Source organism: Aythya marila (genome assembly GCF_965140915.1).
Source record: "Aythya marila genome assembly, chromosome: 7".
Lineage (NCBI taxonomy): Eukaryota > Metazoa > Chordata > Aves > Anseriformes > Anatidae > Aythya > Aythya marila.
The window spans coordinates 10,312,654-10,340,562 of NC_139048.1; the positions used below are offsets into that span (position 1 = coordinate 10,312,654).

Below are 27,909 nucleotides of genomic sequence, written 5' to 3' on the forward strand. Positions count from 1 at the left end.
GCTGTGGGAACCTTCACTTTTGTGTAAACACTGCCCAAATAGCTCTTTGTATTTGATTCTTTAATTACAGAGAAAGATAGCACTAATGGTTTTGTGGACTGCACAGCTCCCGAGCTTCTGCAGCTAGCAGACCACCCACAAATCCAGCTGTCAGAGATTACCAACTTCCCAGTCCAATCAGCCTGAGCCTTAACTTAAAGAAAACTGGGCTACTACTAAAGCTCTATTGCTCTGCCACATCAACTTTACCTCAGACTAAACAGATGATTAATTATTCAGAGCAGCAGCCACACCAAAAACTTGCAATTTCAAATATACTATTTGAAAAAGTACTTTAGCAGACTTTATCCATTGGCTCACAGAGGCTGTGAAGTCCCCTAATAAGATGTCAGAGCTGCCCCAACAAGCACCTCTATTCGTATGTCCCTCCGAGACTACTAAGTTTGACTGCCTCTGAGAAACAGGTCTAGGGGACAAGACAGGTGTAGTTCATGATTTCCACCTACAGAGCTCTTACCCCTTCAGGGTTGAGGAGAATTCCCACCTGGCTGTTTACAAGGTTCACAGGGCTACGTTCAAGCCACTTTTGACTGAAGACCGTTTCAATATGTTTTTCTGACCTCCTCTGTTTCCATGCTGGTGTCTCCAAGAACTATACTAAGTTCAGAGCCATTTAATTTCCAGCAATAACTTTCTGTTGAGAAGTTTTCTTTCTATATAGTTAAAAATATATATGCAATATCCCTTTGTGCACAGTCATCCACAGTCTAAAGCACAACATTCAAAAAGCTGGTCACAACAACCAAAAACAGATCAAATAAACCTATTTAAATGCCATACCTACATGTATTCACTTGGCCTTATTTGACCCAAAATAACATTACTTATACCTGTAGTAGAAAACGCTTATTTGCAGGGATTCAAGTAGCTGTTCATTTATGTTCTTCTCACCTCAAGAGAAACAAGCCCAGACACATCCTCAGGGATTTTTGTGAGCTGGTTAGTTGCTAAGTTCAGTTCTACCATACTAGTCCAAGTTCCAAAGTCCAGCGGGAGAGAGGTCAGCTGATTGTCCTGTGATTTAACATATCAAACATTTAGGGTCTGCATTTGCAAGATGTCAGCAAGGCTTCTGAGAGATTAGACAAATGGCTTATAAAATACTTCACAACAAAATAGGAGATAATTAAATCAGAAGAATAAGAAGGTGACAACTAACCCCCCCCATTTTTAATAAAAAACTGCCCTACAACGTCCCAGTAGTTAAAACATTTTTCCCTTTCATTGCTGTATACAACGGAGAGAAAAAAGGACAGAGAACTCACCATAACTTACAAAGTTGCTATCAGCAATGCTGAAATACTAAAAATATATGGAGCTTGATAAAAAAAATCCAACACCACCTCTTCCAACCATTTAACAACAAAAAAAAAAAAAGTGAGGTCATTACAAAACTACAAAAGCAAAGATATTACTCAAGGCTCTGACTACGTGACTGAGCAAGCTGGGACACAGGGAATAGCCAGCAGAGCTTCATAGCGCAGTCTGAAATCAACAGATACATGTGGTTTAGGGGAGGTGGGGAATAAAAAAAAAAAAAAAAGAATGAAACAATGGAAATATACCTTAATGGCCCAGGGTAAAATCATCTGAAATTAATCTAAACATCCTACTACTCAAAATGCTCCTATGATTTAGATCAGACACTGTATATTCAAAAAACAAAGTCAAAGTCCTGGTAAACATGCAAAGTTACAGATGAGTACGTGCTGCAAAAACTAGTAATAATGCAACTGAAAATACATGTGTGCCAACAGTTTTCTAAGATAGTTGCTGAGCTTAATTACTGCTGAAACTTTTTTTTTAATAACTTGTTTCAAGAACATAAACCCATTTATTGAAAAATACTATCTCTTTTCCCTGTTTCTCTTCGCTCTGTTCTCTACATGTTCATAGCACAGATTTAAAGGTCCTTTTTTCCTGCATGCTCCAAACTTAGGTTTTAAAAGAACATATTTTAAAAACGTTACATAATTTTGTTTTAAATAAGTTGCAATACACACTCACATCTTATTAGATGATTATTTGAAAACTTTGCAGCCACTTCATTACTGTTCAGACTCCAGCAAATGTGACAAAAGATTAACTACCGAAATACAGCCGCCTCAATAACATTTTGACAGTCCATTTTTAAACTAATCCAGAATGGTTTCAATGTCTAACAGCAGCAGTGCCCACTTGAGCACGATAAATTCATCCCTTAAATCGTTAGGCTTGCCAGAATTCAGGGAACAGTGCTCCTCATTGATTTTACAAACAGCAGCATGTTTCTGTGCCTCACCTTCATGTTCAGCTTACTTAATACTTTAGCTCTAGAGAAAATTCCAAAGGGGATTTTATTGATGCGGTTGTGCTCCATGTTGAGAGAGTAGATTGTGGAGAACTGGGACGGGCCACCCACAGGATAGGACTGGAAGCAGTTCCTGGCCAGCGTTAAACTAGTCAGTTTGACAAGGCTGGATAAAAGACCCTGCAGAGAGAAGAAAACCACCCGGGAACTTAGGACAGATTTATTTGAATACAGCTCTATTCCTTCAAGGGTCTACTTGGAAATGCTCCCCCCCAAAGCTTATCCCCCAAATACACGTTGCAGCACACAGATCAGGGTTAGATTTGATAAAACTTTCATCAGCAGCAATCTCCCATCACAGCCATTACCCTTTACCTTATTTCCCCCATTTTCCTTATACACTGACATATACATAAAAGCAAAGACACCACCTTTGAAAGCACAAGTTTAGTAGGTTTTCCTTGGAAAGGAATTTTGCAATCACACCTTGCTACCTCTTGGGCAGCTCTGAAGCCCACAGGCAGTGGCCGCAGCCAGCAGCATGCCCCCATCAGACGTCCTGGCTCTGGGGGATGCACAGCCCATGGCACTGAGCCTCCCATTGCTTAGTTCTGACCTCTGATCACAACTCAGACCAGGGCCCAAAGAGGTACCAACAGCACACGCTGCTCTTCAAATGTGTATTGGATACCTCCTTTGAAAATTGCTTTGAAAAATCCCTTTTTTTTTTTTTTCTCCTATTTCCAAAATGCTCCTAAATAGTTATTACTCCACCTTTCTTTTCATCCCACTTCAGAAAAGAAAAGCAAAAGGCCTGGAGGTAGCAATGGTTGCCCATTGAGTGCACAGCCCCACTGTACCCCTCCTCAGTTAAGCTGACTCCGAAATCTCAGCAGCACGGACCGTAGGGTTTACCCATTAATTATGCACCAAGCACGTTGCTGGTACCACGGGGATGAATAATGAGAGCTAAATTCCTGCTGAAAGTGTCACCTTTGCTTATTACCATGCCAACTTGAATTCAGCCCTATTTGCTTAAGCGTTGCAGGAACTGGAGATTTGTGCGTGGCATTACGTACCATAAATAATGCAACATCTGCAATCAGGAAAGAGCCGTAACAAGATAATGATTCCGACCGTACCTCTAGTGTCTGTGTTTCTGGATTGCACTTACACTGCTACACGCACTGTAAAAACTTTAAGAAGATGGTTTTGCTGCTTTCACCAGGAAAGCTTTGGTCAGTTTTCTCTTCTAAACTCTTTATTAACATTGCTGTAAGTAAAACGGGATTAAATAGGGAATAGTCTACAAGTCATGGCTAAAACTTTTAAGCACCGAAATACAATTCTAGGGGCATCTCAGTAAGCATCAATAAAGCAGGTTTCCCCTAAAGACAAAATAATGGATCTATAAATCAGTATTAGTCATTAAAACCTAATCATTTACTAATACAACCTCTGATTGGGAAATACTGCTTCTAGCTATACTTTACTTAACCGATAGTCTTTGTCCTAGGGTTAGGCAGTCCCTGAGCTCTGTTACAGAAACACTTTATGGCTTCAAATGGATCTTGGCATTTCCTAAAGCCAATTTTTCAACTCTGCATCTATACAAAAAATATTAAAAATGTTAGCTAATACACTCTAATAGCCTAGAGTAATTAAACACATTTGAAGGGAAGCAAGAGAGCTTTGGCAGCACAAAAAGAACAATGCTCTTATGTCTGTGAAAACTGTGGCAGTGCTGCCTTCTCCCAGCCCATCCTTTTAAGATAAAATATTTATTAGGCGTTGTGTCAGCAGCCTCAGCTATGTTTTGAAATTCCAAAGTTTCTTCAGCAAATACAGTTCTTTGTATTATAGCAAGGAATGCTTTATTTTAAGCTGATTACAGGATAAATTATACACTTCTGCAAGGTAGCTGCTTAGGTGGTAACAAATTATTGGCAAATACGTGAAGAAGTCAGTGTGGTCTCAAATAGTTTTGTATGAGGACTGAACATATTTGAAAAACAAGCAATCATCTTCACATTATCTTTTTGTAATTACACTGTAGTTGCTTTTATAATATGTCAGGGTGGGAAGAGCTAGCTTAGTCCTCATTTTAAAAGCAGCCTGGTGGCTTTCACTCAGTGGCATTTCCTTAAATGATAGCTTTATCCAAACATTTATTAAATTCTGGGTCTTCAGTCTATCATTGCTGAGTTTAAAAATTTATCTGACAGAAAAAGGTCGTGACATTTTGTTACTACGAATACTTTGCCTAATTCCAAATTTAACTGTAAATGTATTTATTTTTTTCTTGTATGTATAGTTTTTATATACCTCTTTGATGCTAGTGATTTATAGAAATCTCTCTCTCTTTTCAGCTTAGGAAAGCAGTCTGGACCACCATTAAAACAGAAGAGAATATAAACTCTATGCTTTGTCTCACAGCTTTAATCTCCAAACAGTTCTAAATCAATGGAAGAAACATCCAAAATAAGAATAAATCATATCAGATTTTTTTCTGTTGTCCAAGCAATTCTGCCCAGGCACTAATGCTTCCATTCAAACACTTCCTCTAAATGTTTACTAGCACCAAATGTATGCAGTCAAGCATCTTACAATCTGCTGCCCTGCTAAATCAGTCTCAAGAAATTATAAAAATGAAAAAAAATCAGGATGAGACGTACAACCCAGCAGTATAAATAGTTTCAAAGTATGCAGACACCAAAACTGTATTGAAAAAACGGTCTGTAACCACCTACCACACCTATCCAGGACTGTGAAACTGAAGGTTAATGAGGCGAGTTTCAGGGAATTTCTGAGAAAGAGTACAGACAAATATAAAGATGCACTGGGGACTAGGACTTGTGTCTCCACCTCAGCGTTAACAAAGCAGTCCATTCAGGAAATGTGTTGCCTGAAGAGACTGAAAAGGTGACTCCAGAACTTCTAACAATGAACTTTTTCTTTGCTCCCACACTAAGCTTGAAGCAAGAGACCAGGGTAAAACAACCAAGTGCAATGACTATGAAAAGCATGAAAACTGATTCTCCTCCCTTGTCTGTGATGCTTGCAGAGTTGCTGGAAACTGAAACATGATGGAAATTTTTATTTTTTTGTGACTTACGAAAGGTGCATCAATGAGTTGCTGGATGCTACCCCATCAGTGCCAACAGCATATGGTTTTCCATGTTAAAATGAGAATGCTAAAGCCAAGTAAGTAGCTGCAAGCACACTTTATTCACTCTCTTAAAGGTCATTCTTGCCTCAATTAGGGATAGTTATCCTTTTTTCCTTTTTTTCTACTTCCACTTCTTCCACGAAACATTTCTTATACAGCTCAAATGATGGGAACCACACGTACTACTCCAACTTCTGACAGAAGCTGCGTGACGTAGGCATATCTAATTGCTATAGAAGAACTTGTACAGAATTGCAATGTTTCACGTTACACATGTAGATTAAAACAAAGGGCATTCCTCAGAGTCGTGAGACAAAATGAAGTTATTTGACATGTTCCAAATCCTCTACAAAACAAAGACACCTTACAACACATTCCCTCCCAAACCCACTCCCCGGTAACTCTCACCTCTGGTAAAGTAGAAATGTTGTTGTTCTCCAGATTCAGCTCATCAAGTTCACTGCATTTTGCTAAAGACTTCGGAATTGCTGACAGCCTATTGTACCTCAGGCCAAGACGACTTAGACTAGACAGATTTCCTAGAGGGAGGAAACAGTTATTAATATATCATTATATTAACACCAAGGAACAGAAAATGGTTTGACTTCTGATTCTTCTGTAGTCTCATACTTCACACTTCAAACTTTTCATAGGGTGAAAAGGAGTTGTCATCCCCAAACAGGACATTCATAACTTACCGTGCTTTCCAATGCTGACACCAACAATGCAGGAGAAGTAATGGTACATGCCTTGTGTTATTCTTAACTTGTACATGATACTGTAAGCAAGGAAAAGGAAAGCCTGCATCCTACTGCAGAAGTGTCCTATCCTGATCTTTCTACCAAAGAACTCTGTCGTTTTCAATATCCCCAAAACAATTTTTGTTTTTCAAAAAAAAAAAAAAAAAAAGAATTTACACATAGCATCACTGAATGCCATGACTCATATTACCAGAACTTGGGCATACTTCACACGGCTTCGGTTTTGGCAAAACAATTTCCTCTACAGGGGGTGAGGGGGGTGGGGGAAAACCACACAACACCAAGGCTCTACTATCCTCCAAAAGCAACACAGTCCTTAAGAAGTGATGACGGAAAAAAAAAATCTTTCAAGTTTTTCAAATGATACCGAGGGAAAAGTCCGGGAGAAGTCTGCAAAAATCTGGACAATAGTGCTTTAAAAATATTTCTGAATATTGCCAGGCTGACAGTCCCTGCTGATCTGTATTTCTGTCCAGAGAAAAAGCCTTGAGAAGCTTGCATCTTGAAAATTTCCTATGTGAAGATCCCTTTAGCTCTCACCTTTGACAGCTAACAAGCTCTCGGGGTCAAAATCAAGTGCTTAAGAATGTCTTTGACCTACACAGTCCTGGGGCATTCGGTACTCTCCTGCAAGTACTAAGGCGCAAAACTTCTCTATAAAATCATCTGGCAAATAGTATGAAGAACGGTGCAAAGCCTTCTGTCTCATCCATGTGTTTAGAAAGCACGTTTGTGCATGTGTATGTTCATAAGCTTCTGCTACTGAAACAAATTCACACACTTAGTCCTTGCAGAACGTTCACTATTTTATACTATTTTACATTTTTACAATCACTTGTGCGACAACTTACGTATTCTGCATATTGAAGTACCAGAAAGATACATGATAAAAGGAAGAGAAGATTCAATACTAGCAAGAATAACCAAAATTTTTTTAAAAATACAAATAAAAAATGAAGGGAGCCTTATATGTATAGTCCGACCAATTCCTCATTAACTGAAGGATATATTAATGTCTATACATATGAACTTCTACAAAGGTGATGGGAACACAGCAAATGAAGAAGCAAATTAGTGTATGAAATGCACTAGACAGACAAAAAGTCTGAGCAAAGGAAATGGCAAAATGCCTCTTTCTTGAAGTACTCCGGACTGGTGAAAACATACAGTAAGAATTGACCCTAAATCACAGACTGGTTAGACTGGTAGTGTACCTAATAAAAACTGAGAACTGGAAATGCTGAATGATTCACTGCAGTTACTAAAAAAGAGATTCGTAAGAACAGTGAGAGGCAAAAAAGTCCAAAAAAGCCTCCCATAGAAAAAAATTTCCAGGTCTTACAAAGCAAGAAAGAAAAGATGACAAATTTTCGGTGTGTATCTAGTGCCTAGCTAACGAGCTTAGCAACAAATTCCACTTGGTATTGTCAAAAACTAAACAGAAGTTTAAACAACAGGTAGCCACCTGGAGCTGCTTAACTAACATCATCTCCCACCGGGATTTTTATTTATAAGTGCTTTCTTTCTGAGCAAGTCTACAGTTTACTTTGACGGAAGCAGCAAGATAAGTCTTCCCTTAACCAAAAAAGGCATTTGAAACCTGGGGCTATCGATATTGCTCTCTGATGCACAAGTCGTCATCATTTTGGTTTTAAATCCTACAGTACATATCCACACTAAGCAGAATACGTAAGACCTGCTTTCAACCTACAATCCACTAGCACCAAGATGCGCATTCATGAGCAAAGCAGCTATTTCATGCCATTTTCAGCAAGATCTGTCCATACAGGACACTGGCCTGGCTCCACAAGACGCACATCCTATTGCAAGGCACCACGATCATTAGGATTCGCTGCTCTACGACGAACGAAGCACACCCTGACTGTGTTCCTCTGAATTACTATTTAGCACTTCACTTACAAAACAAGCGATCAACTTTACACAACATAAAGATGTCAATTTATTTTTTTTTTCGCTACTTAAACCTTGAGCTGCACGCTGATCTGGATTTTTCGGGCACTCTGAAGGAGAACAAAGAGGGCCCGGCTCGAGCAGCCAGCGTGATGCCAACTGTTGCTTAGCAATACGACATCGCTGCGCCGAGTCCAGATTGCGAGCACAGGTTGGATGGCTGTGGCTCCATTCCTACCAGCAACGTGGCATTTGAGAAAAACAACACAAGGCAGCCGTTACAGAGTCAAATTGTGCCTTAATTTTCCAAGGAAGAACGATACCCATGGGCTGTCTTCATAGCATTGTCAGAAAGGAGGCAATAAGTAGCAGCTCTCAATACAATTTTTATCATAAATAGCATTTCTCAATAAACTTGTTTTCTCTTCTCCAGAAATCTTTCTCCTCCACGGGAAAGGCATACCACAGGAAAAAAAGAATACGCATCCTACGTGTCCTTCCTTTTCGTGACTGTTTCACACAGCACAGCAATAATACAGTCGGTTCTTCCTGGGAATGGCAACACAAGCAGCGAGATTTCAGCTGCAGCTTCATCTCCAGTGCCCCTCCTGCTCCTGGAAAGGCTGTGCTGCACCCGCCGACCCAGTCAGCACAGGCCACCGTCTGATTTCAAGCCAGTTTTTTATGGCCAACTCATCGCCATGTAGTTTCGTGTCAACAAGGCTCAGGTATCTTTTCATCCCCTTCAGAGTTCACATCACACTTCACTGTGAACATACCACAGTGAACAGCCCCGATCAGCTTTTATTTCAGTAAGATTTGGCTTGTCCAGCACAGCCTCCTCTTCATAAAACAGGATGCTCCCTATAGCTCTTTCCTCTGCTCAAGATGTCAAAACTCCTCCCTGTGATTTTTATTTTTTTTTTTTCCCCAAATGGGAAGCCTGCATTCTTCAAAACGAAGGTCAGATTTATTAATGTATTTATTTCTGTGTGTATGTGCCATCAGGAAGTTTTGTCTCCAGACTTTTGCTTCTGCTGCCCGGAGCCGCAGCGACACCAGCAGCTATCAGGGGCGGGCCTGGAGGAGGCATGGCCAAGGGCTGCAGGCCCCGCCGCACGGCCTGCTGCCATCTTCCTCACCCCGCTCCCCAGTACCTCACCGGCCTCTTCTCCAGTGCTTCCCTACCTCTTCTCCAGTTTAGCTACTGGTTTGTGATGTGGCACCGCATTCAGCCCTCAGCTTGCACGCTGTCAGGCCGAATCTACCGCGCCAGAAGTGAGGCGCGGATGGTAGCAGCCGATCGCCATCAGCTGGGGCAGCCAGACAATCAGGAGCACCTGCGGCTGTGCTTTTGTCACCGAAACCATACCTCTGCGGTTCCTCTCCAGCAGCCCCTTGCAGGCAGTGACTCAGAAGACGCAGTGCTGGATGCTCACGAAGGCAACAGTTTGATAACCACAACTGAAAAGCAGCTACTGGCAGAAAAAGCAACAACTAGAAACCTTTCCAAGAGTTTTTCTTAGGAAGCCCATTCCAAAGAAAGAGCTTGTAAACTCAATCACCCCGTTCAGAGGTAATTCTCCCTGTCATACTAAAGCCAGCCTAAGCCCTGAACTCACGCCAGGCACAAGGAAGTCACTGCACAATTGTCTTAGCTCAACTATTTGCATGAACAGTCACTGTTAAGAGTCACTTTTCACACAGCCACCTTTGTAGCAATTGCTTCAGATGTATTTGATTACAGGCAAGAGGTACTGACACCCAGCCCAGTGTGACACCCATCCCGCAGCGCTCAGTCCTGAAGCGCCCTGAGCACACAACTCCCGGTCACCTCACTGAGGAGAACAGGGGTCTCTAAATTTACACAGAAATTAATTCAAAGCCACTTGGAAGCACATAAATCCGAAACTGTTAAATTAAATCCTACTACTACAAATAAGACTCTAGTTTAAATTAAAATCTTTATTAAAGATACCTCACAAATGTTAAAGGAAAAAACTCAGTGCAAGCTAATCCCCAAAAGAAGGGAAGACTGAAATAAAGTGGAAAACAACACTCACCTAAACATGCCTTCTAGAAAGACCACCTGAAGCAGTTCTCTAATTAGGAGCAACATCTCGTCCTTGAGTATTTCAAAATCAAGAGAAACGGGACCTAAAGCATTAAATAGTATACAGAAATCCAAATTCCTATTTCAAAGTCTTACCAGCACCATCTAAAGGGGGTGACAAATGCTCTTTTTTCTGAGATTCATCACATCTTTCTCTCCCTTCCTCAGTTAAAATAATCCTTCAAATTCCCTATCCCTAGATGAAGGGTCATTACTTCGTGCAAAATATTACTGTATCATTACTAAAACATGGAGCAATTAGTCTGATTTATGCAACTTAGTTCATCAAGCTACATTGCCAGTTACTTTTTCCTAAAAATACCAGAAACTTACTGATCAACTTAAAATCTGTTTGCTAGAGAAAATCCTATTGCAGATAGCACTGACACACAAATTTAACTAAAAGAGCTGCACACATCAAAAACCCTTCCCTTAAAGATTGTGATAATAAGTATACATGAACTTCGGCATGGAACAGATAATCACAAGACTGAACTACAAACATGGCTCACGAGTGTTTTTGATGATCTAACTTTGATAAATATTCTTAGATTTCGATTTGACTAAACTCTGCATGCCTTAAGTAGCAGCCTAAGAACTTATTTTACATTACACCGTATGATTTCATACAGCTCAGCTCACTTAAATCACTGAGGAATTTTCTTCCACGGGAGATAAATTATTTCACCCACAAAAGGGACCAGATGTCATTGATTAGCCTTAAAACACCGCATATCCTTCATGCTGTATAAAATAACAAAGATGACAGTATGGAAGAAAAAGCCACAAGAGGTTCAGGGAGTATGTTAAAAAATAATTACAAAACCCAAAGAAGGTAGGAACAAGGGCCTTAAGAGTTGAAAACTTTAAAGGAGAGACTAGGCAAGCTAGAGGTGGCCAACTATGGATAGAAATAAAACACTGTTTGAGCATTTCAGTAGTGCTTTATTTCATAGCCTAAAATAGCCATAAGGCAAGCTAGAAGATGCCTATAGCACACTTTGTGCTTAGTATGCATTACTTTTTCCAGATGTCAGCCATACTCCATGACAACTGTTGAACAGTTTCACAGATTTTTTAGGTGAAAGGAGCTGTTGACATGTTGACACCATTGTCATTGACAACCTAACCTCTTGTCAGAAAGGCAAACATTTCCCCTGATAGGTGGGGAGCAAAATGAAAGGTGTTAGATAAACCATTTTGATCTTCAGTTGCACTCCACAAGCACAACATGCCTACAGACATCCAGCACGGCTAGAGTGAGAAGCCACTGGCAAGGCAAGACATCATGAACTTGATCTCAGCAAGCATGCTGCACTGGAAAACAGAACAAAATCCTCAGAACAAATTCAAGACCAAAATCATTGCAGAATGCATGTGTGAAAGATGGAAGATACTGGCAAAAACTAAGTGGCAGAGGCTAAAGTACCTGACATGTACTATGCACAACACCTGTATAAGGCAAGAGAGCACGAACAAGAGCGACATGTTTCTGAAACTGTCTTTAAGCCATGAAAACTCAACTTCCTTTAACATGTGTTCATCAAAATGCACTTAGCTAAGAGACCTGCTTGCCTTGATTCCTTTGAATCACTCTTCCTTCCTGCCTGCTTCTTACATATAAGATGATGGGCTTTTTCTTCCTACGGTATACAAATCACTCTGAAAATGCTGAGCTGCAGTTCTAACGCATCTCTCCATACCGGTCTCTGCATCTCATTACCGTGTGCTGGTATGCACGCTCGCTAAAATAAACAGTCCCCATCCTGGTCTCACCAGGAAGAATATCCAACCAAAATACAAAATAAGAAGTGTTTTCATAAATACAGGTCAAATCAATAAACTCAGAACTAATAAGCCAATAGAAGCAAGCCTTATTTTTACAGCAGAATACATGTGTATCGAATTATATACCAGGCTTGCACTGAAGATTATTTACTGAAACAAAAACAGGAATTATAATCAGCTGAAAATTATATGAAAATGATACAAAAACACTTGACTGCAACAGTCAAAAGCAACAGTTGGGACTTGCTTTCAATTATCAGTGAAGTTGTTGTATGAAATATGAATTGAGAAAAATGTAACACAAAGCAACTGAAATTTATTTTACTATTTTTTTCTTTGGCAATCTTACTTTCCTTTTCAAGTGAGCATTAAAAACATTTATATAGGCATTAATTTTACAAAAAGGTTAACCATTAAGAACAACGTACACCTAACTCACAAGTATCTTCTCTCCGGAAAAAAAAGCCCAACAGCCAACGCCAAGAGAAGCAGCTAAGGAAAGGGAAAGCACACCCTGAAACTTCCCCTGGAGCCCGGGGAAGATTCAACAACGTGTGGCTCGCAAACTTCCTGGAGTTAGCAGCAACTGATGCAGTTTTCTTCTTCGGAATTGTCACGCTGCCCTGGGAGCCCGCGAGCTTTCAGCATCCCCAACAAGCTGTGCAAACACTGACATCTAAGTGTTACCTACCCGTCACAGTAAGGGCAAGCTGCTTTTAATCCTTTGGGGGCTGGCAACTCACAGCTTTGCTCCATACCCTCCAGTTCAGCCCCCAGGAGGCAGTGAGCAGGCACTTCCCACTTCCCACCTCCATGCCATGCAAGATTTTGGGACAGTTTCACTGCTTTGTATTTACTAACTCTAGAAGCGAAGACAATGAGCAGCTTCATCCCCTTTATGAGAACACCCTGAAAACCAACAATGGTTTGTAATAACCTGAAAACTGAAAGAGAAGAGTGGGAGCCGCTGCTTTCGAGGAGGTAGAGAAAAGGCAAGCTTATTGTGATTGCCAAATACAAACAGAATCTAATTTAAATGCTCCATTAACAGCACAGTCCAAGAACAATAAGCACTGACCAGATCGCTCTCTCCTTTTGAGACTGGAAATGGGCTTCACCCTGAAAGCATTGCACGCTCATAGGCCCCGCCTGACCAAAGCACTACGTGTACGTGCTTCAATGTTCAGGACATGAAGATTGCCATCCAAACTGGTGCCCACCTTCTGCTCCACCAGGAGGGCAAGAAATCAGCTCGTGGTTCCCGAGCAGCAGCCCTGCCATCAAGGGCTGGCGGTGCTCGCCTGCTTCTCATTAAGAGCAGAAGTTTCAGACTGAGACTTCAGCTTTTGCTAAGCCTGCTGTACTTAAAGAAAATAAATAAAGAAATAAATTTAAAGTAGTTTCACTTGTGTAGGAAAATATGAGGAATTGTGTAGGAAATTATGAGGAATTCTGGGGACCTAAAGGTGTCGGCAGCACGTCGTACGACCCGAGCTGCGTGAGCCACAGCTCCATCCCCAGGTTTTATCAACCACGTGCACAAAAGCAGAGCAGCGCTCCGAAGGTAACGCAGCTCGAAGCACGGTTTGTAGCTCGATGTCAACAACAGCAGCAAAGCTTCTCCCCAGAGCATTTGCTTTCGTGAACGTTGTGATTTCAGCTCTGAGCTCTTCTGTCGTAGCGAAGGGCACGAATTCTAGGCTTTGAATATGCCTCTCCTTCTCCTAACCATATTTCAGGAACGGTGCCATGTCAGACACTGGAAAGTGTATCCAGTGACAGAATTTTTTGTGCTTTTAAAGCATCATTTTGGATCATTTACAACTGACTATTCTTTTTCGTATTAAAATGTCTGTTGCCTTAAATGTCTATGAACATGCCACATTTGACTATAATCAAGCTGCACACGTAAACACACAGAAGTGGAAAATTACAAAACAGTTGAAGAATCTGGTTCTTTAACAGCAGAAATTCAACAGAAACAAAATTACATTCTCAAACAAGCATTTCTGAGCTTTTAAACAAGAAATTGCAAACATTTATAAGGAATGCTATAATAGAGTCTCCAAAAAGAGCGAACACTCACAACGCAGTATGTGCAGCACATTTTCTAAGCTAGTTTAAGCCAGTGGTCACCTAACAGAAACCCTTTCTTCCAGCCCAAATTTGCTATCTCAAAAGTCCAATTATTAATTTTGATAATTCACCTCCTTGTATATATGCTTTGGATAATCCCTCTTCTTAGTGCACCAGGTACTAATACGGAGATAAATGCCTGAAAATAAAATCAGATCTTAATTTCTCTGCCACACCCCCCCAGAAAACACCCAGGGCAGGGAGGCAATCTGCAATTAAAGCACTGGAGAAGCTAAGATCCCACTACGATTTTCATTCTAGGACTTGAAACTCTTGGAATGTGCTAAGCTGTTCCACAAAGCTCATTTTTCTTCCAGGAAGTGACCTAATATACAAAGTACTTTACAATTTTCAATCAACAGAGATACAGATATGAATGTATTAAGGCAATATCTGCAAAGCAAGACATGAGGTCACTTCCTGACAACTAATATCTAAAATTGACATTTGCTACTGCAAGAAGGCGTGCTGCTTATAAAGTGTTAGCTGAAAAGAACTTTGTATTTTTACAGAGTGGATATATTGGCTCTGCTACCTCTGTAATCACTGCTGATGCATAATCCCCTCCCGGCCACTCCCCTGCGTGTCACCCTTCGGCGTCCCTGCCTTCCAACGCCGCCTCGGTTCAGGAGGTACTGCTAGCTAGAAAAACAGCTTTTTATGATGATTAACTTTTTATTTTTTTACTGGCATGTCCAGGAATCTTTCTGTGGTAAAACCAAAACTTGGTTAGATAGAGCAGCAGTAAACGTAAGCATTTTTTCCAAGTTTGTTTTTCACCTTCTTTTCTGTTGGGGGTGTCTGGTTAAGGGGGGAAGGAGAAGTAGAAAACGAAAGGGGCTGCTGGTTTTTCAAAGCAGCTTGACAAAAACATCCCTCACGAGCAAAACCAGGCCTCCATCAAAGGGGTATCAGTGGGGGAGGAGGGGACAGATCTGGCAGTAATGGAAAGTCTCTTCCACAACAGGAGGCTCGTAGCGTATTAAATATTTATAACGAGCAAATGTGTTTGGTCTTTTCTGTACCAAGCGTGTGACCCCCACGCTGCTTCGAGTAAGTTAGGGGAACACTGACAGTGTTTTATATACCAAATATGCCAAAACCCGGCAGAGGAAAGGCGCTGCAAGACATGCCAGCTATGAGCAGCACCAGGCAGGTATCGGCGGGCGAGGGAAGAAGCAGGAACTGGCGAGAGCGGCCGAGAGGCTGGGCAGGGCGTCCTGCAGCCCAGCCCCTGCGTCTCGGGGCCAGGAGACGTCCTCGGTGTTTTTCTCAGTACTCAAATTCTCTCGCTGAACAATCCTAACCGCAAAGTAAGCTGTAATCTAAAAATCAAGCCACAACTTGCTTTAATGTTGAACCAAAACTGTGATGACTAAGAAACAAAGCCAATGCTGCTGAACTGGCTGCGACTGCCTTTTCTGTAACATGCATAAATGTAGGTTGATCATTATCATTTAAGTTGGAGCTCAACTTTTTTGCCTGAACTTTCCAGTTCTGGCCATTTGTGAGCTACACAAATACTGATTTGTGATGTTCAGTTTTCACTTAAATACAGTGCTCAGCTACTGGACACGTTCATCAGTACAAACAAGAGGGATTTTCCAGTGGCGCAAAAGCCTAACCAGTGTGAAGTTAAAGGCAGGAGAGTGCGCTGTAATTATTCATCTGTCTTTGGTGGTTTGCTGAGCTACACAGCACTGATGTTCAGCTCCGATAAGCAGTGTAAAGAGACATCTGTGTGCATTTAAAAATAAATGACTTCAAAACACTATAAAAACAATGCAATGGGAAAACAAAACAAAGAAAACACGCAGAAATCCAGTTTGACCAGGTAGAAGCTCAATGCAAGCAACCTACGTTTACAGTAACTTCCTAGAGAAATAGAAGAGTCCAAACTCTCTTGATTGCACAGTCAGCAATCTCCTACCTATCACGAACGGCTTAACAGCTTAAGTAACTCGGTGCCTCTCACACCCAAGGACCTCTCCTTGTACAGCAAGGAAGCTCAGTGACTGCCAACCACCAGACAACTCGGTACATCTTTGGCACCATCCAGCACAATGGAAGCCACCAACTTGCCTGAAGACTTTTTTTCCCATAATTAACAGCTTATCCAGAGAACTCTCTTCCTAAATATGAAATTAACAGTACATGTAAATTTTATTTAAAACAGTTTGCAGTAAGATTTACAAAACAGCTATAGAAATAAAGGCTGTGCTTACAAACTCTGTAAGTTAGATGCAAATTCCAGATGGAAAAAGATCTCCAGAGTTTAAAAATATCATCAAACCAGGAAGGAAATTTAGCTAGAGTGGATGGTTCATCAATGTAATCTCCGCTCAGGTCAAACTTTCTAATCAAAAAAGCCACAGCAACTACACACAACAATTTACTGCTAAAAGAAAAGCTGGAGTGTTTTTAAGTGGTTCTTCACTCTTCTGCTCATTCACTTCACTACGCATTAAAGAACATTAAACATTGGCTAAGTGATAATGTATATTCTTTTGAGTATGTTGTGGTGACAAAGAAGGGCTTAAAATCATGATGGCCTTGTTTTTTTGTCTTTTTAAAATCACAGCATGCATCTTTTTCTGCCATCTGTTTAAGACAGATTAAATTAGAGAATCTCCTACATGAGATTCTGGAACTGACCAAAAAGCCTCCCAACCTCAGTCACAAACCCTCTGTATTTTATTGCATTACAGCATAATTGCTTTGTTGACTTGAGAAGTTCTTTTAAAAGAAATCTTTTTTAATTTTCTACCCAGAAGCATAAAGCAAACAGAATTCATTGAAAACATTTACCTTTTTGGTTTTATTTTCTTCTAGCCAAAGGTGTTAGTTAAAACTATCCGTCAAAGTATTTATCTTCAGCTAATACTCTTTTGGCTTTTTGTTCCTTTACGTACTTAATTTCATTACAGAATGGACAAACAAGCTGCAAATACTTCATCATGCTCACAGATCACCTTAAATCAGGGTTAAAAGTGAGGGGTTTTTTTCTGTATAAAACTCTCCTTCTTCTGTGCAATGCTGCACAGACTCCGTGCCACAGCTAAATTTAATAACATAATTCCAAAAACTAGAAACTACATTTAAAGTAAGAGGCACACATTGCTTCTAATCCCAATGGTGAAGTTGCCTTGAGCAGAACAGCAGTCATTCTACAGCTGCCAACCAAGCACTTAGTCTTAAATTCCCACCTCTTACTGAACATTTTGAAATAGCGATTTATTTTCTCTTCCCCAGCCTCCTTACATACCTATGGTTTCTGGCAGGTCCAAAAGCTCATTGTGCTGCAAGTCAAGGTTGGTGATCTGTGTGCAACTTCCAATCTCTTCTGGAAGGTGTTCAAGCTGATTGTGCGCTACATCCAGCGTTATGAGGTTACACAGCTCACCTAGAAGCACACAAGAGAACCAAAACATGAAGTTATTTAATGTACAGGTCTGGAGAGATTTTTCTTGATGATCTAAAATATATATATAATACACTACCACCATAAAATTACGAATACAAACTAAGGCCTTAGAGCATCATAAATTTATCAGTAAAATCTAAAATCTGATTGACAATTTTTTTAAAAACTTGGATAAAGCTTTTTATAGATTCTCTAAAGAAATCTTATTTATCGATTTTCTTCTAGCACTTCAAGCTGTGGAATATGAGGAGCACAAAATCCATTCCTCACACTTGTTTCATGCTGCCCAGAAGTTTAAAATCTGATGGAGTAAGTGGATTGTATTGAATTATGAGAAACCAAATCTGCTTTTATAGCATAAATTATGTTCAGACACAAAATGAATCTGTAAGAGACATCAAAATTATTTGGCTGACACCCTACAAAACTCATCCGAAGTCCTGAATGCTATTTTTAATCATTTCAGTCATCAAGAAAAGGCAACATATCATAAGATGACTGTAGAAACTATTTATACAGATTATGATATAATATATATATGTAAACACAGGTATAGCCAATAAAAGTTTGAAATAAAAGACTTATCTGCTAAGCCTTAAAAGGGATAAAAGGATTGTACTTGCTTAGAGCTAAGAGCAGCTTTACTGCTGCTCTGTTTCACTCCTGACTCGTACGTACCAACTGAAGAGCACAACGAGGCACAGCTCTCTGTGTACAGCAGTTCCACCTCTTTGAACAGCAAACACTGCATTCTGAGCAATAGCTCATTGGGTTTGTTGGAGAAAGTGTGTGTGCATGGACAAACACAGGTACCAGGTACATGTGCTCGTATTTTTTGGATCTAATGGAGGTGAAATTAATGCAAATGATTTCAACAGCTTCAACTCTATCCAGTAAAGGTCACTGTATTCGTGTATCAGAGCATCACTGAGTGAGTAACAAATTTGGAAAAGAAGCAAATTCCTTTTGAGGGGTGACTGTCTATTTTTAAGCTTCAGTATTGTATCTTTGACGTGATCCTTTAGGGATTTTCCCACAGGCCTGGCCTGGGCAAGTTCTGATGCGTAGACTGTCTACATATTACATCATCAGGGGATCACAAATCGCAATTTATTAAACTGTAATACATTAATGAACTCAAGACTCTGTATCTGAGCTGCAGGTAGCACAAACTTTTATTAAGGATCAGAAAACAGTTGTGAAAATCCAGCCAACAAAAAAGTTTACGAAAAGTGACCCAATTTTCTGCATGTATTGACCCAAATTGGGATGTTTTTCCTTGAAAATAGGCACATGAAAATGTAATGCTTAAGCACCACCTCCATGACTGTGTGTGCTCGCCTCTCAAGTCAGTATTCAAGTGTATTTCAGGCAACCACAGAGTCAATATCCAATCGTGTTTCATCAACCACACGATTCAATGCCATTAATAGGCAGAAGAAAGCAAACTTACGGAGAAGGCTGAGCAAGAGTTGATGTTCTGTGATAGAAGCATCTGCTTCATATTCATGAAAACAAGTGGGCAAAGTGTAGAAGGCAGTAGAAAGAGAAAAAGCTAGAGGAAGACTTTATTCTCCCTTCAAACAAACCAAAAAGAACCCCGTATTATCTTTAATAAGAAAACCCAAGAATTTTGATAGCACTTTCGGTCAGCATTTTTCACCTCCCGACTGCTGAAGTTCAGCCCTGACAATCTTGTTTGCATTTGTTTTCCCTGCACACCTAAACCAACGATGTCAAACTCAATGTGGCACACATTTCATTTCATCACGTTGATTTCTCATTTACTTGACTCTTCCCACTCTACATCTGCTGGAGTTGAGGTGAGAGTTGGATTTCTGCAGTACCATTTGCTGCGTTTCCCTTTTGCACCTGCTGAAAACTTTGACAACAGCAAGATACGTGCTGCCACAAACATCTCAGAGCTAATTCTGGGAAGAAGGAAAAAAAAAAAAAGAGAAGCTCAGGTTTATGTAGCCAGTCAAGCTAAAGTTAAAGCCCTATCCTGAAGCGCAGTGACTTCAGGAAAACAATTTCAAGTGATACTATTCGGTATCTACTATTCAGCTTTTAGTTCACATTGCTCTGTAAGGAATCTTGCTCTTGGATGTAATAATACTTGTGGTCTGACAGCAGCTCACCAAAATGTCCTTCCTAGCCTAAAGGCAGAAGGAGAGGGGAGGGGAAGTGAAATTCTTTCAATACTTTAACGTGGATTGCCAAGACACAACACCGAGACCCTGCAAGTCACCAGAAAACACGCAAGGTACATTTATCCTGCTGTTCTCCAGGACAAAGAAAAAAACCTTCCATCAGATATGCTTCTCATAACAAAGGGAAAAATGTTTGGGTAACACGGTGGGGGCCCACCACCAGGCACAAAGAGGAAGCCCAGTGGGGCTGTGATGCTTCCCATGGGATGCGAGGAGGAGAACCGGGGGACTGCAAGCCTTACCACGGGATCTTCAGGGAGGGAAAACAGAGGAATCAGTGTGGTTTGGGACGAATAAGCACAGGAAGAGAGGAATCAGGAATCCAAGGGGTCCAGTACTTCATAAAGCAATGCTGGCCAGGCCCTGTGTCAGATGAGGCCAACCTTGCTCATCAGGCTCAGCTTCTAACACCTCCTGGGCACGGGGCCCACAGCCTGCGTGTGCCGAGGGGCGAGTGCCAGCACAGCCCGGCCTCTGCATGCGAAAGCAGGGGCTGTCAAAAATCAAAAAGAGTCTTCCTAATGGAAAAATTTGCACAGGTACAAGAAGAAAAATAGTTAACGAGTGAGGAACTCACGGTGTTGTTCATACTGAAGACCACCCCAGCTAGAAATGTGCTGCTCACAGCTGGAGATAAGCCTCACCCGGGCAGCAGGATCACTTCACCAAGGAAGGTCAGACACCAGGGACCGCTGGAGAAGGGCAGGGAGTACTTTAGGGAAAAGCTAATGACAGGAAAAATGAAGGGAGCCGTTTCACCACAAGTAATGGCCAAAATTTTCATCTAAAGGTAGTGAGGAAAGAATTCTCTACAGACTGCTCGCAACGGCACTGCGGAGATGGGCAACCTCAGCACAACCAGAAAACAAACCAGGAAAGTCTGTGGGGTTGGAGGTGGATTTATTTATTTATTTATTTAAAACACTACTGCTCTGCAAGCTACACATAAAAGGCTATTGAAACCCAAAGTCTGCCAAGACAGCAGGCAGAAATTGCATGTACTAGCAGGCTTGGTAATAAGAAATTTTGAAGTAGAAGTAATGTCCATATGAAACACATGAAACAGCTTCTCCATAAACAGAAGGCTTAATTATGTAGTGTTTTTTTTAAATCTTATAATTCAGAAGTGTCTACAAAACAAAAATTTCAGACAATTCACATGTACTTTTCAGAGAGAATAGTTCTTGAAGATGCCCAACTACTTTCTAGTTAAAAACACGGCTAAAAATACAGCAAAGTACGCTGCTCAAAAAAAAAAAAAAAAAAGTGAGAGGAACAATCGCCTGACTGCTGTTGAGAGGTACACAGAGAGCAAATGGTATGGTATGGTGTGCTATGACAGAGCTAAATGTGCGTGCTGGAAAAAAACAGGGTTATGAGGAGCCCGGTGCCTTCCACACGCTGCGGCAGAATTGCAGCCCCATTACACGGCCAGCCTGGAAAGCCTGTCATGACAAGAGGGCCAAGCTACGTGCCCTGACTTACGTAACTGAAAATTCCTCTTGGCCATTTAAAAACAGCACTCAGCTACATTAAAATAATAGAAGAGGCTTCCCAAATTCACAGTAGCGTAGGGAGATAGCGCAGGTCGGTATCAAAAGGGCTGTGGTGTCTCCCACCACAAATTCCCTCGGTGGGCGACTCTCTTGGATGGCAAGGAGAATTGGCACTATAACCTGTCTTCCTCCGGATTAACTCGATGCCTGCCCATGCTTAAGCAGATTGAAAATTGTGAAATCCTTCACAAGATGATAAATCCTGGGCCAGATGACACAGCAGGAGGATCAAGACTCCTACAGAAAGCGCGAGGAAGAGGAGAATGCAAACAGAAGTGGAACCCGACTCCAGTGCGTCAGCGCTCTGGTTGCGATCTAATTTGTTAAGAACAATTATCCGAAATCAGCAACGCTGTGAACAAACTTCAAGTATTTCCCATAATCATAACATTCATCTCTCATTAGGTTCCCTGACTGGGGGGGAAGCAACACTTTTTTTTTTTTCTCCTTTTTTTTTAGTCTGTCTATAAAGCTCTTTGAGGTACGAGTTCTGATTTTAGTTTAAAAAAATTAACTAACTGCAATTTCAGAACCTTATCCCTGGACACAAGGGTTGGGTACATCATTGTAACAGACAGGATGATTTTTTTTGCTGTGCATCACTAACTGCTTAACAGTTAAAAATAAGGGCTGTTCTGAATTATTACTGACAAAATACAGCCTATACAGGAGAGTTACGGAGTAGAAAGAAAGAAATCTTAATATGGTTCCAAATTAGTTATGATCAAAAATTACAATATTCATATAAATAAATAAGCAGAGTGCAATATTTAAAATTTGCAGGGTGTAAAGCAGAAGCTGGCTATGGGAACCGCTCAAACATGCAGAAGCTAAGCTCACCGAAAAGCCTAAAAATCAAGCCTAAAACAAGCTTCAACAAGACAACAGCAAAAACACTTTTTGTTACTTTCAGTTATAAACAGTGAAGGAATACAAATAAAAACGTGTTCAAACAACCTTTTAAACATATGACATAGGCAGAGGAACCAGCCTCAGCGAGGGCTGCAGACAGGGATGGAGACGGGCACGTAGCAAAGCAGTGGGAAGCTCGCGGAGCTGGGGGAGGACAAGCGCAGCCCCGCAGCAGCCTCGGAGGGTTGGGGTCCTGGAGGGGATGAGTTTGGGGTCAGGTCTTGGCCCCTGTGCGTTTTGAGGGAGGAAGAGCAGCGTGCACAAATAATAAAGGCTAGCCACACACCGTTGCATTAGCAAGGGCAGGGTGATTGTGCCCCTCTATTCAGCGTTTATGAAGTATTAGAGCAGTTAAAATTATTGCAGCATTGATATTAAAAAAAATGCTGGATTTCTAACAAGTTGTCAGCATTCCCTGCAATACCATCAGGACATCCTCCCAGTAAGCTCCACAAGCAGATCACGGAGGCAGGACTGCTCAACTGTTATCGTAAAGCCAGTATAAAAACAACGCAACCAGGACAAATTTGCCAAATAGCTGACGAGACAAAACTGAGTCCCCTCATGAGCTCCCAGGGGAATCAGAAGCCAGGCACCGAAGCTGAAGGTGGCCAAAAGCAAGTTCTTCACCCTGCCTGCAGCTCAAGGAAGTGGCCAGAACTGCATCAACTAAGGAGTCATGTTGTGACTTTCAGGGTACAGCACATGTGTATGGACACCTGCATTTTGGTTCCCAGCGCTGGACTTTAACCACGTTAGACACTGCATTCGCAGATAGCAGCGTGACAGCTGAGCCCAGGAACACAACTTTCAAACTGCTGAAACTGAAAAAGAGGTTCTTACACACAAACAGTGTTTCTCCGTATCGCCAGGTCTGCTAAGAAAAGGGAAATGAAATTCAGAGCGCCGCTGAGAAGCTTTGCAAGCGAGCAGTCACCGAGTCAGGAGGCGAATATATTCAGCATGGAGCAGGCACCAAGTAACGCAGCTGCACGCATCTGCTTTGCTGTCTGTGCCACTGAAAACCAAACAGGTGCAAGTGTTATGAAAAAAGTTTCAAAGTAGTGAAGAAACCGCAAATGATCTAAATATTGGGTAGATGGGGGAAGGGAAGAACAGACGAGAGTCTCAGAGACATTCCAAGTCTGGTGTAGGCAGATTCCCTGAATTACAAGCTAAAAATATTTCCCTTGCAGAACAGCCCTGACCAGATTCTCCACAGAATAAGAGTTGCATTCACAGACAGAAAACACAATATTTGGAGTCTTAAGAAACTTGCAGAAACTAAGCAGATGCAATTTCAACTGTGTTGACGATATTATTTTTATTTGATCTGTGTGCTGAAAAGAAAAAAGTCAAAAACTTGTGTAACACGCAACATTGACTTGGTAAAGAAAATATTATCAACTTGATTGTGCAAAACAATTCCTTCAGCACAACGTGAAAGAACGCAGGAAAACGCTAGATAGAAGAAATGCAAAAAGCTTCAGTAGCAGACTGCAAATCGAAGCACTTGCTTGGCCTCAACCCAGAAGAGTTCCTCTGGTTTTCCTCCTCCTCATGCTCCCCGTCTGACTCACCGTAGCGTTTGCATTCTTCCATTCTCATCTTCAACTTTTTGATCTCGGAGGAACGGACAATTTCCCAGATATGGTGATGAAGCCAGAGTCCACCTTGCGCGTTCATTCCCACGTTATCCTCAGAGATTGTTTTGGCAAAGCTGCCACATGGAGCCCTTCCCATTAACATTTTTGTCCGTGGATGCCACCAGAGACTCAACAGCCAGGCGAGCAGGTCAGTTCTGCGTTCACACTTGCAATGTGAACACATTCAGCGAGTGCACAACAACGAGCTTTCCATCGAGGGCTGAGCAGCAGCAGCCTCCTGATTGAAACTAAATTATTCATGGCCATAAGGACAAGCGTAGAGTGAAACCCTGCCGAAGAACTTCAAGTCTAAATGACTGAGCAACAAAATGACCAATTAAATTCCCCTATATACCTTAAAGCAATGCAGATGGGAGACCAAGAGAAAAATGTATCTAGCTTAGTGTATTAAATGATGGGCTTCAAACAACCCATCTGTGTTCAGAAGCAAAACTTGGGGGAACGACATCCAAATTGGGAATGGCACAGAGATCAGGATGACTGCTGACCATCTCAGAACGTGGGAACTGCAGCTCGTTAAATGAAGCCATCAAAAGCTGCACTCAAAGCAAACCTGTGGACCTTGCCAAAGATGAGCAGAGTTTATAAAACTTTAAGGGAGAAAAGTGGTCCTTGGAAGAGGAGTCTACTGAGAAATCTTAAATAGAAAGTCTGTGCTGGACTCAGGAAATCCCCGATATGAAAATAGCTGGGATCTGGGAAAGGATTCAGGTTCAGCCTTGTATACATCTGCATAAAGGCAGGACAAGTGTATTTGTCTAGGGCCACAGTCAGAAGCAGGATATTGGGCAAGATGCACGTACAAGAGAAAACAGGTACACAGAGCAATGAAGAGCAGCTTTGCCATCATGAAATTTGCATACATAAATCCTCACCATTATTCCAATGAATAAATAAATAAAATGATGCTTTAGGATGGTGGGGCTAAGCTGATGCTACCGGGACACCCATGTCACACAGGATTTTGTAGAACATGAGATGGAAGGTGGGCAAGAAAAAGGAAGAAAGACTCTGAAATTATAAAGTGACGCATTTTCGATGGCTCTGTAGAGGGTAACTTATCTTTCCTCAATTTGCAATGCATTTCATGTGCTTTTATACAACATTAGCAATGCTACCTGTGAGATTTCACAAGTGAGCTGCAGCGAGCCAAGCTGATTTAACAGCTCAGCACTGCGAGAAGCAGCGGTCCTGCTCTCCCTGATGCTGTCCGTGCTGTCCCACTGCTCCTCTTACTCCAGGTCCTGTTTCATCTGAAATTTGGTTGAACTCAACTAACATAATAGAAAACAAAAGTAGCAAAATCATATCCTGTCAGTTCAGTGAGAAAAATCAGCTCATCAAGGAACAACTCAGATGCACGAGGCAGAAGGACTGAGCTGCTGGGAAGACAGGAGGGGTTACTGCCCTTTTCAGCATCATGAAGTTGGTGCACATCAGCACAGCCATTTCACGAAAACTCTCCCTAATTCAGCCACTCTTGAACAGATCTTTTAGCTAAACATTCAAGAAAGAATTGATTAAAAACACCCTCTGAATATGTTTTTGGTTAAATGTATTTTTATGGATTTTTAGATGTTATTCAAACAGATCTATTTATATTTGAAAATAAAACACCACATTTCAGGATTTCAGCTTCCTATGCAGCCTATCAAAATCATTTCAGTTGCATTAAAAATGTAGAAACAATATATATGTTGCTGGAAAACTTAGGAGAAGTCCAATAAAAGACTGGCAGCAATGACTTGCTACCTACTTAGCACCTGAATTTGCTGAGTTACTAAAAATCTTTTTCCAAAGTACAGAGAATATTCTCCCCATTTTGTTTTTGTTTACTCGGTGAGTTCAGTAAGCTGTTATTCAAAGTTAGGAGATCTGAATATTGGAAAGACTCAAAAGCTTACTGTCATCATCCTACCTGCCCATAACAAAGCAACTGGAGGCACGGGACCACGATGTACTGCATTCTGGGGGGAAAAAGAGACCAGAAACACACACATCTGTTTACTAACTACAGATAATAACACTTCCTCTTTCTTGTAAAAACTTTAAATGCAAAGCAACTCTTCCCCCACTGCAGTCACCTCATCCAGGTTTGTGTTGTTTAGCTACTTAAGACGCTTTAAAGCCCGAAGCAGAACCGAACAGGTATCAGAGCGCTTCCTGGACGCAGGAAGGTTCATCTCCTCTGGAGTCTCTTCAAGGCAATCCATGCAGCAACAGCTCAGCTGTTTTACAGCATTTTTCTCATAAAATCTCACGAACGACAGGTTTTGCCAACGACATTCTGTCCGATATTTTACCTTTGCTCAGTCTCTTCAGAAATGTTTCAGTTTCAGGTTCCCCGACAGGCACCTATTGCTAATATTAGCACTTGCACAGCCAGCAGTGGATGGTTGAGGTAGGCAGTTCTACAAACTTACTTTGAAATCGCATAACCAGTAGCCCAGCTTTGACAAGTCATCGATCAAACAAGGAATGTTGCCACAGGACTGAAAACCAATTCCAAATTTAAGGAAGGAGAAAAACCAAAGGGAGATTCTGAAAGGGCATCTGAACACTACACAGAGCACCAGATTTAGCAAGAGATGTTAACAAAAGGCATGAAACTGGACACAGCTTTCTACAAAAGTACGGCAGATCCTCTTATTTTGTCCAGTCCTCCAAGACTCTGGCGAGATGCCTGATGTAGCAGCGTGTAGAAAATAACCTGGAAACTCGGGTAGCAACTGGTAGAAGTCAAGATGCATCCGCCTTGTGACCACTCTTGCTGTGTCTTCAGTAAAGGCTAGTCAGAAAGCAAGGGGCTTCTCCCTACATCCCACAAATCCCAACTAACCAAGCATGCTCTCCATTCAAAATGAGAGAAATCGAGAAAATGGGTAGCGGGGTGACAGAAGGGATGGAGATGTTCCGCAAGACTTGAAACTGAAATCTGAGTAACAGCTGGGAGAAGATACGACTGCTGTCTGCAAATACAACGGGGGAGCAAATATTAGCAACAGAGGGAAAGTGCTGCATCTAAACCCAGGAGCACAGAAAGCAGCTGGTGACAGACTTACTGGCTGTTGGCAGAAAGGGCTCAACCATCAGAGCATTAAGGCTCCAGACCCCACTTTCAATTTCTTTCACTGAGAGCAGGAGGAGAACAAATTGTATTTAATAAGGCTGGAGACTAAAGATTCCTAGAAAAGTAATTAAATGGGGTGGCTGCTTGCAAAGATCGGGTGATCCTTTCATTAAAAGCAGCAAGCCCCAGAAGCTGGAAAGCCTTTTATAACTACACAGGACTGATATCATGTGGCCAGCGGTAACAACAGCCACCAGAACTCCTTAGCATGGGGTCGGACTTCACAGTCAGCCCCAGCTCTGTGTAGGGACTTCTTGCTATGGGACAGCAGCAACATCCCACGCCTCAGGCCTGGGGTTTGCATTTTTTTTTTTGTGCAGGACAACGTTTTTAGTTAGCATGTCTACCAGCAAACGTAACCCAAGGATTCTTCGCATGCTTGCATACCAGGGTAGCTACACGAGCAGGCTGCAGCCAAGCGCTGCCAGACTCTTCCTTGCTGGACAAGTCAGCAGGTTACATAATCTGTGAATTTTTAGACCTACACATAAGCACACTAGCTCACCATCAGATATGTGAGCCCTGGGCCTCAGAACAATGGGGTATTTTTAAAAAGAATTTGAAATGTTCCGCGTGATATTGCTTTATAAAAGATAATGGCCTCATTTTACTTCCTGCTTTGCAGCACCAAAAATTTCTGCGTTATTTACAAGTCGATAATACAAGAATGTTTACCATTAAGTTCAGCTTTGCACGTAATATTTGGGAACCGCATTACAAATGTACCAATTAAGATCATCAGGGCTTAAAAAGACTAGCATTTTTTGAAGCGTGCATGC

At 41.5% G+C, this 27,909-nt stretch overlaps 1 protein-coding gene across 1 annotated transcript in view; it reads right to left on the minus strand.

Moving 5' to 3' along the window:
- The window catches only part of SHOC2 (SHOC2 leucine rich repeat scaffold protein), a 63,101-nt gene that overhangs the window by 7,698 nt on the left and 27,494 nt on the right, over positions 1–27,909 (minus strand). The window contains exons 3-6 of the mRNA XM_082764722.1: positions 17,494–17,631; positions 5,928–6,058; positions 2,342–2,530; positions 952–1,074 (exon numbers count right to left, since the gene is read on the minus strand). Of these exons, the coding sequence (XP_082620848.1) occupies positions 952–1,074; positions 2,342–2,530; positions 5,928–6,058; positions 17,494–17,631 (581 nt within the window). The remainder of the gene's footprint in view (positions 1–951; positions 1,075–2,341; positions 2,531–5,927; positions 6,059–17,493; positions 17,632–27,909) is intronic.